We start from the raw sequence: 13638 nt of genomic DNA, 5'->3' as shown, positions 1-13638 counted from the left end.
ATCACTGTCACATGTATTCACAGCGAATTCACCAAACAAATAGTATCTCATGAAACCGACTTCATCCTTCTCTCTCTCTTCTTCAATTCCTTTCACTCTTTGATTTTATCTTCTCGGCAGAATTGAGCGTTCGATTGATACTTGTATCTCTTTTCTTTCTTCAACTTTGGAACACTTTGATTCATCATCGAGAGATTATAAAAGCAGAAGAACCCTTACCAGCCAGAATGAGCGTGAACACCCCCGACGCAACTCAGCAAGAGGTAGGTGCATTCTTCCTTGTCGCTTCAGGAAGACAGTTGATGCTGCATACTAGCAATCCCGAATGAAGTGTTGTACTATAGCTGATATACTGTAATCACATCGTAGGTAGCTGAGATTCAACGGTCTTTTCAGAACTTAGCACTTGCAGATGCCAAAGATGATTTAGCAAGTAAGTGCAATCTCTTCAGCTCCGGTCATTTCTCTCTTTGGCTAACAGTATTTCTTGTCGCTCCCAGATTGTGTACCCAGACCTGGTAAGCTCTCCTCTTCCGATATACTGGCTCCATCGAATTGACCGGCTCATCGCGAAATTCGCAAAGGCTTCGGTGTACACGGCAAGAAGATCGAAGTATGGGCGAACTTGTTCCCCATCGGGACCACCAACGACTCAGTTTCAGTATAGTCAGTGAACCACGAACATCCCACTTGAATGAGCTGACTATGCATGCGGCAGTCATTACGATATCAACATCGAACCGGACTTCAGAGTTCGGGCTGGCTGGAAGTTAGTGTCATGATGTTTGTTGTCGAGTCCTCGTATCTTACTGAAATCGATACATAGAGCACCTGCCGAGCTGAATTGGAAGATCTGGAAAGCTCTCCAGCAGGTTCCCATGCCGGAACACATCAGGAAAGGCCTCGAAACTGCGGCCTATGATAGAGGGTGAGAGTGGACCTTTGAGTATTACATTCCAGCCGGTCTCCCTGACCCATGGATTGAATCCTACATCTAGCCATAGCTTTTACACATCTCGCCGTCTGAATCTGTCACACGAAAAGGTGAGTTCTTTCTCGTATAGGATGAAATTCCATACAGGCAATGCTCATATTTGTATCGGTAGGTCACAATATCGGTGACCCTCCAGGAGGATCAAAGCGAAACAGAAAATGCGCAAAGAACAAATAAGTTCAAGTGCACGATCCAGCTTGTTCAAAAGATCGATATCAATCGATTATTCGCCTACTCCCAAGGATCATCTCGTGATCCTGATTCTCAACACGCTGTGGTGAGCCTCTCATATTCCAAAGTGAAATGACCAGCTGATGCGTCACCCATGCTGTTGTAGGCATCAGCAAAGGCCGCCATAAACGTGCTGCTTCGACAGAGTTTATACGATACCGTGCATCAAAAAGGAGGCAAAGGCCGCAGATTTTTCACGCTTGGTGAGCGATGGATTCAATCGCATAACAATACGAGCGAACATATCTAACGAGGTGCATACAGAGGGAGCTCAGCCCATGAGTGACGGAGGTCAAGTGCTGAATGGGTTCATTCAATCCGTGATCCCCACCCAAAGTGGCAAACCAGCTGTCCAGGTAGGTGACCTACAAATTCTAGGCTATTGGCGTAAACTTACACGAATTCTCGGTCACAGCTTGACACTGCATATGGCGCTTTCTTTCGAGCAGAGAACCTAGCTGTGAGCCCGCATAATCGCTGGCGGCCAATACCTGAATGTAGCTGACGAGAAAATTCAGGAGATCGTCAAAGACTACTTCACCGGTGGTGGCGCTAATGGTCGTGGGAGGGGGGGTGGTAGAGGCAGCGCGGCTGGGGCGAGGGGCGGGGCCAACGCAAGAGGTGGATTCAACATTGGATCGCCAGGCTTTGAGTCTACGGTCTGGCAAAGATTTCATGATCTGAAGAAACTGTTGCTGCGATGCAAATATATCTTGACCCATAGGTAGGCCTTTGTTTACTGATTGTCAGGCTGTGAGACGCAGCTGACAATGGTGCTGTTTCAGAGAAAGCCGAAAGCCCTTGCAAATTAAAGCATTCAGCACAAAGAGTGCTGAGGAGACTCGTTTCGAGCTTGCGGGAGGCAGGTTGGTGACCGTAGAGCAGTACTTCAAAGAGAAATACAGTATCAGACTACGTTACCCAAAGCTCCCTATGGTCATTACAAAGGGAAAAGATGGGAAAGCGGTACACTACCCGTGGGTACAAGAGACACTGCGGAGACCTAAAAGGCTGACTGAGACATATCCGATAGTCTCAAATTGATGAGATTGACAGAACTGAACGGGATCCCTTTCGGAATGATCTCAGCCGCTCAGACCAGTGACATGATCAAGTGAGTCCCAGACTTGAGCCACGCACATGTCGCTCACAAGGTTCCAGGATTGCCGGTAAACCTCCAACAGAAAGACGGGCGAAGAGTCAGTCGGTCTCATGCTGAGCTCGAAAGTCAGATGGCTCGCTAAATACCTGTTGACGGGAGACAGTAATGGAATGGCGAAAGAAACTGAATTACTCTCAGCTCCCTAAGATCAAGGAGTGGTGCTTGACCTTTGAAGAGCAAATGATGGAGGTCGAAGCTAGAGTATTAGCGCCTCCTCAAGTACTATATCGAAATCGACAGGTCACGCCTGTAAATGGGTAAGCAGGAACCCTCGAGTCATCGCTGTCCCTACGACAACAACGCTGACGCCCGGTACAGGTCATGGGGGTTGAACAATAACACGGCGAGTCATCTGGAGTAAGAAGAGTGCTCCAAGGCAGCTAATGATATACCAGTTCGTCCGTGACAATAACCCATTGAAAGCCTGGTCGGTGGTCAACTTCGATCCTTTCCTACAAGATCAAGAGATAGGTGAGCCTGCGGGATCCCTTCGAGGGGCAAGACTGAGTCTTGCTGCTTCTCATTAGGCAATATGATCAAGCAGTAAGACAGCACCACCTCCACATCCCCACCACGGATCTATGCTAAGTATTTCTAGATTAATCGATTCCATGAGAAAAAACGCTTGTGTCATCCCTCACACTCAGCCTCCGATTGTCCGCGGACAGCTCAATGATATTCCAGGGGCTTTCAGAGAGGCTGCTCATAAAGCATACACTTATGGAGGCAAAATTCGCCCTCAGCTGATCATCGTCATATTCAAGGTGAGTAAGCCGGTCGGATCTGGCTGGTGTAACTTCAGCTGATGACGAGAATGGAAATCAAGGCAAGAGGAGCTCGTTTGTATTCGGACACGAAACGCATCGCTGTCAACGGGCTGAAAGAGGTGAGCAACCGATCAGGTTGCCGACTAGCAAAATTGTCGTGAAGATCATAAACGGCTCACGAATTCACAGCCTGTGGTGACTCAGATTATGCTCTCCCAGAAATTCATGAATCCAAGGGGTCTCGACATGGTGAGCACTTGAGGCGAGCCCAGGTGTGTTGCTGATGGCCACATTCCAGTATCTAAGCAATGTGGCCATGAAAGTCCACGCGAAGCTCGGAGGTGTCACCCATACCGTCTCTGTCCCAGATACGGTATATATGTGTTTCGCTTTCTGGCGAAGGAATCCGTTTTGACTGATTCTAACCGCTGTAGATCGATAGGTACACCATGCTGGTCGGGGCTGATGTGACGCATCCACCGCCGGTTACCAAGGATCGACCCCTCATGCCATCGATTGCCGTTTCGGTGGCTGCGATCAATGGCGACAACAATATGTTCGTCCCTTGCGTACGACTGCAGAAAGGGAGAAGGTACGAGCCGGTCATTTAACCGATTTGAGTTGATGATTAATGGTTTTTGCGGCCTCAGAGAGATGATTGAGGATCTGACGAATATGATGAAAGATCATATTCGAGTTTTTGAGAAGAAGACCGGAAGTAAACCCCGCAAGCTCCTGTTCTTCCGAGATGGCGTTTCCGAAGGGCAATATGATCAATGCGCAACGTGAGTCACATTGTTCGCTCCGTGCTTTCCCATGGACTAGGACGGCCTGCTTGATGTCACGCTAATTGCATGTGCAGGATCGAAATCGACCGTGTACGTCAAGCTTTCAGAGAACTTGACGCACAGTACAAGCCAACCATTACAATGATTATATGTGGCAAGAGAGTGAGTTCACCTCCGCTGGCTCAAGCTCAAGGTTTGTCGCTGAGCTCGTCGCGACGCCCAGCATCATATGAGGTTCTTCGCGACCAACGAGAGCGATACAGATGGAAAAACCGGTAATCTAAAAGCTGGTGAGCTAGCCGCTATTCTCACAGGCTGGCGATGTTGATGTTGATAATGAATCAGGTACTTGCATCGATAAGGGAGCCACCCATCCTACAGCCTTTGATTTCTATCTCCAGGCGAGTTCTGTGAACACCTATCTGATGAATACCCAGCTCACTAGACTCTGAATAGGCACATGCTGGACTTCAAGGAACGGCTCGTCCCACTCATTAGTGAGCAGAAATCATTGGCAGAAAGCCAAAGCCAATGAGGAAAAAAAAGCTGATCGGACGATTGTAGCGTGGTTGTGGTGGATGAGAATAACGTACGCCTCGGATGATTGCCCTTGCTCAAGTTACTGATCTGAGCTGACATGGCTCTGCGAGTAGTTTTCGGCGGACAGAATGCAGGACCTGTGCAATAAACTGTGCTACTCTTACGCCAGAACGACAAAGGCTGTATCAGTGAGTCGAGTGAAGTGATAACAGAAGCCAAGAGATTCTACTGATTGTGCTTACTCCAGCTCATTCCGGTTTGCTACGTGAGTCAAGCATGCTCAAATTTGCACTCGCTTTGATAGCTGATATCCTTGGGCGATCTTTAGTACGCAGATGTGAGCCAAGGCTGTGACTACACGCTGCTCGCCCTTCAAGCTAACAAATTCTTCACAGCTCATTGCCTTCAAGGCGAGAGACTTTGTATACCCCTCTGATGATAACAGTGATACTGTTTCAGTCATCACAAACAGTACCGGCGGCTTGGAAATGGAGTTTGATCCCAACCAATTATGTGAGTCGGATATCCCAAGCCTTTGGCGGGAAGCTAATTCCTGCTACTTAGACAAAAGACTGGAAAAGATGCCGGCATGTGAGTAGTGATAAGCACGATGGGATAAGGATCTGGCTGATGACCCATCCTTATCATTGCAGTCAACGAAGTGATGTGGGCGAGTAGACTGTCATCTTCCTCGCTCGAGGTGGGTTCTTACGCTGATCAATGGATTCATAGTATATGTGAGGGATAAATCAGCCGCACTGTCACGAGACTCGCCTCTCGTGTCATCGTCACCCCAACGCTTTATCAAAGGTTCGATCGTTTCCTCTTAGTCAATGTCGATACCACATCCAAATGTCTGAAGAGATCGAGGTACGATTCGTTATCGATATTCTCCAAAATCAGATTGTGCATAGCCGACCACGGCACCTTCCCTGTCGAGCTTTCGCCAAGACAGATCCTAAATGAATCACATTGAGCCCGTGTCATCTTGTAGAGTTGCAGCTGAAAAGAAAGCTTTGAGGAGACCGAGACTTACTGGAAGGGATTTCCAGCGGGCAATTGTAAATGGTGACCAATGATCGATCAGATACTATCTTGTTTTATACATTATTTTATATGGTCCACAGGACATCTATGCATATAGTTGTATGTGATTGAGCTTGGCGCTTATCCGGATTGAATCGACGATAAGCGATCAGAAATGTGATTCTGGTGCGGAAGATGACATTTCCATGTACAAGTAGGATATGATTATGCACTCACAAGGATAGATATCGTCGCACACCCATACCGCATGACGCATGAGGGGCATCAGAAGGGGCAGAATGAGCGAAGGACGAGAATTGATTTTACTTTTCACCGTGAAAAGGTGAAATCAGTCCAACCGATGAGGCATATCGTAACAGCCAAAAACTCTAAAAGTGAAATAAACAAACAACTCTTTGGTTCAAGTTGATGGGATGCTGATCGATGATATACATTCCTTGATCATCATCATGAAAAGAAGAAATGCATGAGTGCTCTTGTTTTCTGTTGTATCATATCGTCCATATTCGACGTTATAGATTCAATAACTGATTTTTGACGAAAAATTGCTGGTAACAATTTTATCCTTCCATTCTGTTCAGCTCAGGCCCATTCGCAAGCTTCGATACTCGATACTCGCAACTCGCAAATCGATATCGATCTCACATTCTTTTCGGTAGACACAATCAACGCATTTCAGACGACCTGACGAATACAACTATCAGAACCCCTCGACCCGGCAGACCTACACAAAATTGACACAAACACAAACACAGACAACAACACCCTGGTCCCGGCGGTGCTAGATTATTCATCCCTCCGAACTTCCGCTCTCCTTTTGTGCCTCGGGAGGCTCGATCGACGCTCAGTTCGCCAAAGTACTCGTATTCGTACTCGGTCCCGATCTTCTGGATCTTGCATCTCAGTCATAGCTCAGCAGGGTCAATAGTCCAGCGCATTTTCGCGTTTCGAGGGATCTTACATCACACCTGCAAATACACTTGACAACGTGTCTCAACTCGAAAAGATATCATCAGGACAGCCTTCGTCGATGTCATCTTGATCTCTCTCTCTGGTCATTTCATACCTCACTCAGCCCAACTCGATTATCACGCTCTTTATCAGATTCAAACAATCGAATCATCACGCTCTTTACAGACTCTCCTCAAAACGCACACACTGAACCTCTTCATCAAAGTTCCGTTAGAACGCACCGACGACTATTCACTCATTGAGCACTAGCACAACAATTCCTGTGCTAGCAGATAGGTAAACTTCCAGATAAGATACGGACGCTCACTGAACGAAGAAGACGAAAGCAGATTTACCGTCTGATATTATCTGGGATATCAGCATATAAAAGGAATTCTTGAGCTTGTCAAATTCGTCAAGATGCCTGAACGACCTCGTGAGTCTCTCTATTCCAGACTCCATTCCTTTATCCACTTACGATTCTCCTCATTCCTTTCATTTCGTTCGTTCTTCCCTACGAAAACTCCCTTGTCGTTCTTACCACAATCACAAAATTCTGTCCTCCCAATGCAAAATACCCTTCCCGTCTCCTCGCTAACAGCCGCAACATCGATCTTTTGCAGGTCTACACCTCGATTTCAATTCCCCTTGTACCCCACCTCCGATCTATTCACCGCACTTCGCTTCCCCCGGATCTCCCGGTTCTCCAGGTAGTCCGCCCACCTCTTATTCGCCTACATCTATCAGGACTCCGTCCAGAAGATCCAGTACAAGTAGTACTTCCTCCAGCGAATCCTCGTCTGCCTCTTCACCTAAAACACCTGCTACTCCTAAAATCATCATGGGTGCAATGGTCTTCACCTCTGAACCGCGCTCTAAGATGAAGATGAGTTATACCGCTAGTGGTGAGGAAACGGAAGATGAGGAATGTGATGTAGGGGAAATGAGCTTGGAAGTTCCCGGGATCGTATTGAGTGAGTTAAGGTCACTGGTGTCGTGACCCTCTTCTTTCCATTGACCAGCATAATCGGGATCCCTTTCCATTTTCCTTCAACTCCCTTACTTACCACACATATCATACCTGAGGAGATAAACATTGGTGGGAATTAGTGCTAATTGCTTAACCCCATCCTCTAGCTGAACCCCCTCGTCAACCTACTCCTCGACTTCCCTCTCCACCTCCAAAACAAGTAGTCCTCCTTGCGCCTTGTTCGCTCCCACTGCCTTCCATCTCATCAAGTTCTTTCTCCGCTTCGAGCGAGTCCAAGGAAGCCAAATTATCGTATTCATCGTCTTTGACCTACCACGAATTTAACCAAAGACCGTCATTCTCAAATACATTCATCAAGTTCTTAGGTTATCCCACTGCCACGCCGCAACAGCAACAGCAGGTGGTCTCAGTACGGAAGAAAAACTCAGCCAAGATGCTGCTTTTGATGTGTGTGATGATTCTGGGATGTTGGCATTTATGGAGTACGTTGGGTCTGACCCTTGGACTAATTGAAGAAGCCGCTTTGGTCTTGTAATCTTGTAGACAAGAGTATCTTATGACTCGGACGACTCCCGATGAGGTATTCTCCCCTTTCCGTTTGCGCTTTTCGTATTTTCGCTTGGACATTTTACATGGTACATGATACTCGTTGCCACACCTCACCTCACCTAACCTTCTCAATTCCAGTTCCAGTTATACTTCCTTATAAATACTTCCCATACAATAACTCTATCTTACACAACCCCACATACATGTTTTCTTCCCTCTTGTACTGGACGAACGAACAAAGCAGTCGCGTTCTACGAACTTTACGTTGCTCTTACGCATTTACACGAGATGTCATTTATGAATTGTTTCGCGCCTTTCTTTCATGCTCATAGCCATGCTCACCCTCAAAGCCTCATCGGTGAATCACATGAAAATATACACAGATACATGACATGAGATGATGACTACTCACAACAACATACAGTTGTATCTGATATTCACACGTACGATATACTGATATCGAAAACTCTTTGGCTTCCATAACCAGGTCTCTCCCCTCTTTACTTACCAGCGATCTCGCTCTTTCCCTTCCCCCATATATCGCCTCCATCGCAACCACGACTATAACCTCTCATTTCTTCCATGATCACCTAGAACAACTTCTCACTGAGCTCCCATCGCTTCTCATCCATCTCTACAAGCTTGTCCATCTCGCTTTTACTCTTCTCATAATCAGTCAAGATCCCTTTAACTTCCTTCCCCTTGATCTGCTCATACCTCGTAATCGCCACTTTCGACTTCTTACGAAGGATCTTGAGTTGATTTTTACTGTTTTCATTCGATCGTCCACTGGTAAGCTCAAACAGATGTGGACCTCCGTCCCAGCTGATCACGGTGAAAACAAGCTTACCTCTCTTTATGGTAATTGTCCAGCAAAGCTTGACCCAGTCGACCAAATTGTCTTCTGCTCAATTTAGCTTGTATGAGCGGCTCTCTCATTTGCTCAGCCATACGGTCGCTGATAAGCTTTAGAAGAAAATATTCGCGAATATCAGCTTGATTGATTCAACATTGCAGAAGATAGGGAAAGCTCACATCTGCGATCTGGCCCAAAGTCTACTCGAAGCGGTCAGTCAGATATCTAAAACGTGCAGTCCAAAATGTGCAGACTCACATCATTGATCTCAGCAGTTGCTTTCTTCTCCACCTTATCCGCTTCCCCAAAAGCCTTGACATCCGGAGTATCGCTTCTTCGTCTGACCTTCTTCTTCGCCTCCTGGTCCTCGACTCCTTCGCTTGACCTCTTTCTCTTGTTTGCCTCCGAAGGCTGCGGCTTATCTTCCGGCAAATCCTGTTTGCGGGAGATGCCACCTTTATTATCTATTTTCGAGCCTTTAGCTTGTTCAATAACCACATCCTCCGCCTCAGAAGACGGTAGTTCGGCAATCCTGGCTTTCTTCGTTGTCGATCGGCTCTCTTCCTCGTCATTGTCTCGCTTGAACATTTCGATGACAGATCTGCGGGTAACACGAGGGCGGGGCGTAGGTTCTGACGGTTGATTGACCTCTTCCTCTATTGGCTCCGGAACGTCGAGTGAGTGTTTTTGGTGTTCATCCTGACTAGTGAGATGTGCTTGGGATTGGGTGCTTGGTGAGTCTGATCGAGTTCTCGGCTTGGTGGTATTTGCCACAATGACACGTTGGATCGATGCGTTTGGCATATCACCAACCTGCGATGTGTTCTCGGTAGCAATTTTGTGCGTCGCTGTCTTACTGGGCATGATGGTACTGTCTGACAAGCTGGATCCTACTTGAGCTGATGTGTCGACCGCAGGATGAAGATTTTTGGATAAACTTTGCCGAGCTATAGTATCGCCAACTCCCAGATCGTTTTCGTGTTGTTCTCGTCGGAATGAGCTGTGATTTGCATGAGAGTCAAGGAACGGATCCTCTGAGGACTGCCAAGGCTGAGAGTAAGCATGTCGTCCTGAAGTCCAAACACCCTATATCTGCTTGCACATACCTCAATGTCCGGAGTGATATGCTCGGCGGGATTGGCAGCCGGTACAGCTTCGTCATCTGCAATTGCTTTCTTGGATGATCGGTCGGTTCCATACAGCAGTGTGGCCGCTGCTTTCTTCTTGACCACGCTCGACTCCGGACCTGCCTTCCTCGCCGCATCGGAACCAACTTGCCACGGTAAGGGTGGATGAGCTTCTCCGGCGTCAAGGTCTGGATCCGCTAAGACCATTTGCGCAAGTTGAGATCTTCTTGTAGCTCGTGGCTTTTTCGGTGAGGGAGGAGCGACTTGCGATTTCGTGAGAGCAGCTCGAGCTCTAGTCTTAGGCACTGCCGTATTATTGGCTTTTTCAAGCTAGAGACCAAGCGAGCCAAATCAGACCTATTTCATATTGGAAAACAAAGCTTACCTGCTCAGGCGTAACGTTCTCCTTGGCCTTCTCTATTGCTTGGTCCTGATTCTCGGTTGCTACAGCTTTGGTTGTTCTTGACTTGGCGTTTGAGCTTCTCACAGATGACGGAGTGGCCGCTTTTCCTTTCTTGATTTGTGTATGAAGAGTTTCTGTGGCGGAGGCCTTCGTTGTGAGAGCAAGCGGACCTGACTTTGACTTGCTAGAAGCACCGTCCTTAGCTTGAGGTAAGGTCTCTCCAAAAGCCAAATCCCGATTTTGAGCTGCGAAAATATCGGCAAAATTGCCTGGGGCCTCGTCGGCTGAAAGATCAGAATCGTCGTCCAAGATTGTCACAGGTTGAGTCGAGCGAAGGGTTGCTGATTTACCGACTATCAATCCAGCTTTAGCGAGTATAGGCCTCATGTGTCTTACCAAGGGACGAAGATATGGGCAAGAGGGAGACTCACATCTCCTTGAAGAACGAGTAGTCGCGTTGTCTTCGGAAGTGACAAGCTGTTGTGACGCGGGTGGAAGCTGCATATCTTCATCCTCTACGTGCTCCTGACGGTCTTTAGCATCTTGATCGCCCTTCTTGGGTGCTCTTGTCTGACTTTCTTCTTGAGCATTTTCGTGGCCGACCTTTTCCCCGGAGTCCCCCTTGTCGAGAGACTCTGCCCTCTCAATTGGCGTCGTTGAGCTCGCAGCAGACTTGGCAGCGACCTTGATATCAACTGCTGCTTGACTACGTGTGGTCACAGGGTTGCTACCAAGCTGTGTGGCACGTTGCGAGTCGTTGACTTTATTGGGCGCCGAAGCTGGCAGAGATTGTCGAGTGGGACTGACAATGGTCTTCACCGAAGTCTTGGTGGTGCTGGCTCCCGGTAAAGGGAAGAACGGCTTGAAAGGATTGAATCGTTCAAGCTGAGTATTACTGTCCTTGAGTGCACTACGCGCTTGTCGCACCGTCTCTTGATCAGATGACCACCGGAGTATTTCAGCCTCTACATCGGTTGGTTGTAAAGCAGACTCGGCACTCTCGCCTTCACATACGGGTTATCAACCCGATCAGCGTTTACAACCAGCATGTATAATCATTATAACTCACCGCTTTCACATTGCAAAGGATTTTCAGGATCGGTGAGCTTAGGTTGGCCGAGCTACCATATATCTGTCAGCTCCGCTCGAAGGTCCGCGCAGATTTATGCTTCGCCACATACGGTTTGATAGTAATGCATCATGATTGACTTGAAGACATCTGCCTGGTCCGCATAGAGGTCCAAGCGGATCTGAGGTCTTCCGCCTTGAGAATCAGGTGCGTCACATTGGAAAATGAATTCTAATTTGGGTGTTGGAGTGAATCAGCAATACACGCTATAAGGCAACATGCACAAAGCCTTACCGATTCGGCTTTGTCGCCCTAGCTGTATGATCCTGGACATGCGGAAGGTGATATCCTCTTGTGAGCCGGAATTATCGAAAGACTTTGCAAACGTATTGTTAGTAATCTCCTTCAAATGACCTGACTATTGAGCTTACCTTGATCAGCAATCCGCATTGATCCACATACATGATTATGAGACCACGGTCTCTATATCTCTTAGCCTTATCGCTGCTCAATTGAGTTTCGCTGTTGATGGTAATGTCATTCAGCTGAAACGCCCTAGGCCTGAGCAGAGACTTGTCAAGTGCAAGCAAGTTGATGATGGTCATGAGATGCTGTTCGTGTATGGTCAGCATCAGCTATCCAGCTAGTCATATAACTGAAACTCACATCCGGTTGGTGATCACCATTCACTCTCCACATCTCCCGATAACATATTTTTGCGACGCTTGTGGACCATTTCTCAGCTGTGATTACTGTTCTCAGAGCGGTCTCTCGACCCGATCGTTCCGACGTGGGAGGAAGGAGGCATTGCATGATTCGAAGTAGCCAGATCGAAGTGCCACTGCCTGCGTGTTCCAAATTTCAGAACCATTAGTCTCGGACGGCTTGGGGCAGCGAAAACTTACTTTTACTGCGGTAGAGCCAGGATCCAATCTTTTCGCTGCAGCTCGTGATCAGCGCACGATTACATATGCTAGTACTCACTATCCCATAATCTTCTCATCTACCATTATTGCCTTCCCGGTTGTGTTTGTGGCGTTCGAAACGACACGATGAAGCAGCTCGCAGATCTGTTTCGTAGATTCACATACTGACTTATTGAGACGGGCGATGGTGACTCACGTTATCTTGTAATATGTCGTCCCCAAATTCGTCGTTCAAACAGTGATCAAGCAGATCTTTCATAAGGATTAGCCATTCTTTCGTGGATATTTGGGCGGTATCCGCTGATCGATATAAGTGATCAGCGTTATAGAAGCGTTAGCATAACTTTTACTTACAATCAACTCTGTCTTCCGAGAACAATCGCTTGGGACAAGGAACTCCGACTCAGCGGTCTCTTCCTCGGAGCCCGACGACGTCGGTTACCTTACCTGTATACTGACGAATGATGAGCTTCTACTACTTCCGAAAGGACTCACATGTTCGTCACGAGTGCTATCAATTTTTCCACCCTGCCGATTACCTCATCAGTCACGTTCGGACCTCTGGATCTCTTTGTCTCGGAAGCGGGTTGCAGATATTTGTCGGCTAAAAGGTGTAGGAAGGACAGAAAGAATGCGAGAAATTGGGAGACTGAATGAGCGATTATGAGACCTTCGAGCTACATCAACCTATGGTCAATTCTCCTTCGAGCTCTATCCTGGGCATATACGCGCGGTCCAGCAGTACTCACCTTGTTCTCCGCCCACTCGTGGAAATCTTGGAAGGCTTCCTCCGGTAAATCAGGCTCAGCCTGGATGAACCGTCAACTTGTACTTCATCCTGTCTCGAGTAGCCACCCGTCGAGAATCCAGACAGCAGACTCACGAGAAGAAGTGACAGCTTCTTTCTGCCAGCAGCCCATTCTTGTACTCGTATACCCCATCCATTACTCTTGTCTTTATCGAGCACATCTCGGACGCCAGTGGCGGCTTCAGACAGACCATCAGGCAGCTTGGGAGCACTACTGCGAGGAGCCATCTTCGGCAGGTTCCTAGATTACACTCATGAAGTGATTCTGAGCAGCTCGTATGAGATTAGGTACAGGTGGAATGTGATTAGAGGAGAAGGGACAGGAGGAAGATGATTGATTTGAATGCACTACAGTGGTTTTGTCTCCCTCTAACTTTTGATGGGAAATGGACGCGTTGAGTGGAGGTTGATTCAACTCATTTAACGGGG

General features: G+C 47.6%; 3 protein-coding genes across 3 annotated transcripts; 2 read left to right on the top strand and 1 right to left on the bottom strand.

Moving 5' to 3' along the window:
• Positions 1-227: 227 nt before the first annotated feature.
• On the top strand, positions 228-5230 carry I303_102028 (uncharacterized protein; the record flags this gene model as incomplete). Its single annotated transcript, XM_065968457.1, has 35 exons — positions 228-263; positions 370-433; positions 501-518; positions 585-666; positions 719-769; positions 827-928; positions 999-1044; positions 1107-1271; positions 1332-1428; positions 1490-1581; positions 1641-1685; positions 1744-1949; positions 2011-2202; positions 2259-2339; positions 2387-2424; positions 2491-2644; positions 2706-2730; positions 2783-2858; positions 3072-3151; positions 3214-3273; positions 3344-3403; positions 3453-3527; positions 3589-3746; positions 3805-3939; positions 4017-4104; positions 4166-4232; positions 4288-4343; positions 4399-4439; positions 4507-4531; positions 4596-4670; positions 4730-4747; positions 4811-4819; positions 4878-4995; positions 5047-5073; positions 5136-5230. 35 exons carry the CDS (start codon positions 228-230, stop codon positions 5228-5230), a joined length of 2757 nt encoding a protein of 918 aa, XP_065824529.1.
• Positions 5231-6900: 1670 nt separating this feature from the next.
• On the top strand, positions 6901-8006 carry I303_102027 (uncharacterized protein; the record flags this gene model as incomplete). Its single annotated transcript, XM_018405187.1, has 3 exons — positions 6901-6916; positions 7104-7454; positions 7618-8006. 3 exons carry the CDS (start codon positions 6901-6903, stop codon positions 8004-8006), a joined length of 756 nt encoding a protein of 251 aa, XP_018265468.1.
• Positions 8007-8610: 604 nt separating this feature from the next.
• Positions 8611-13437, bottom strand: I303_102026 (uncharacterized protein; the record flags this gene model as incomplete). Its single annotated transcript, XM_065968456.1, has 19 exons — positions 8611-8788; positions 8871-8986; positions 9056-9076; positions 9135-9917; positions 9983-10333; positions 10389-10759; positions 10838-11410; positions 11476-11527; positions 11588-11706; positions 11770-11851; positions 11907-12086; positions 12142-12320; positions 12381-12415; positions 12460-12545; positions 12598-12701; positions 12756-12763; positions 12897-13078; positions 13151-13210; positions 13285-13437. 19 exons carry the CDS (start codon positions 13435-13437, stop codon positions 8611-8613), a joined length of 3633 nt encoding a protein of 1210 aa, XP_065824528.1.
• Between the last annotated feature and the right edge of the window lie 201 nt (positions 13438-13638).

Source organism: Kwoniella dejecticola, chromosome 2 (assembly GCF_000512565.2).
Source record: "Kwoniella dejecticola CBS 10117 chromosome 2, complete sequence".
Taxonomy (NCBI): domain Eukaryota; kingdom Fungi; phylum Basidiomycota; class Tremellomycetes; order Tremellales; family Cryptococcaceae; genus Kwoniella; species Kwoniella dejecticola.
This window is presented reverse-complemented; position numbering and strand designations above follow the sequence as displayed.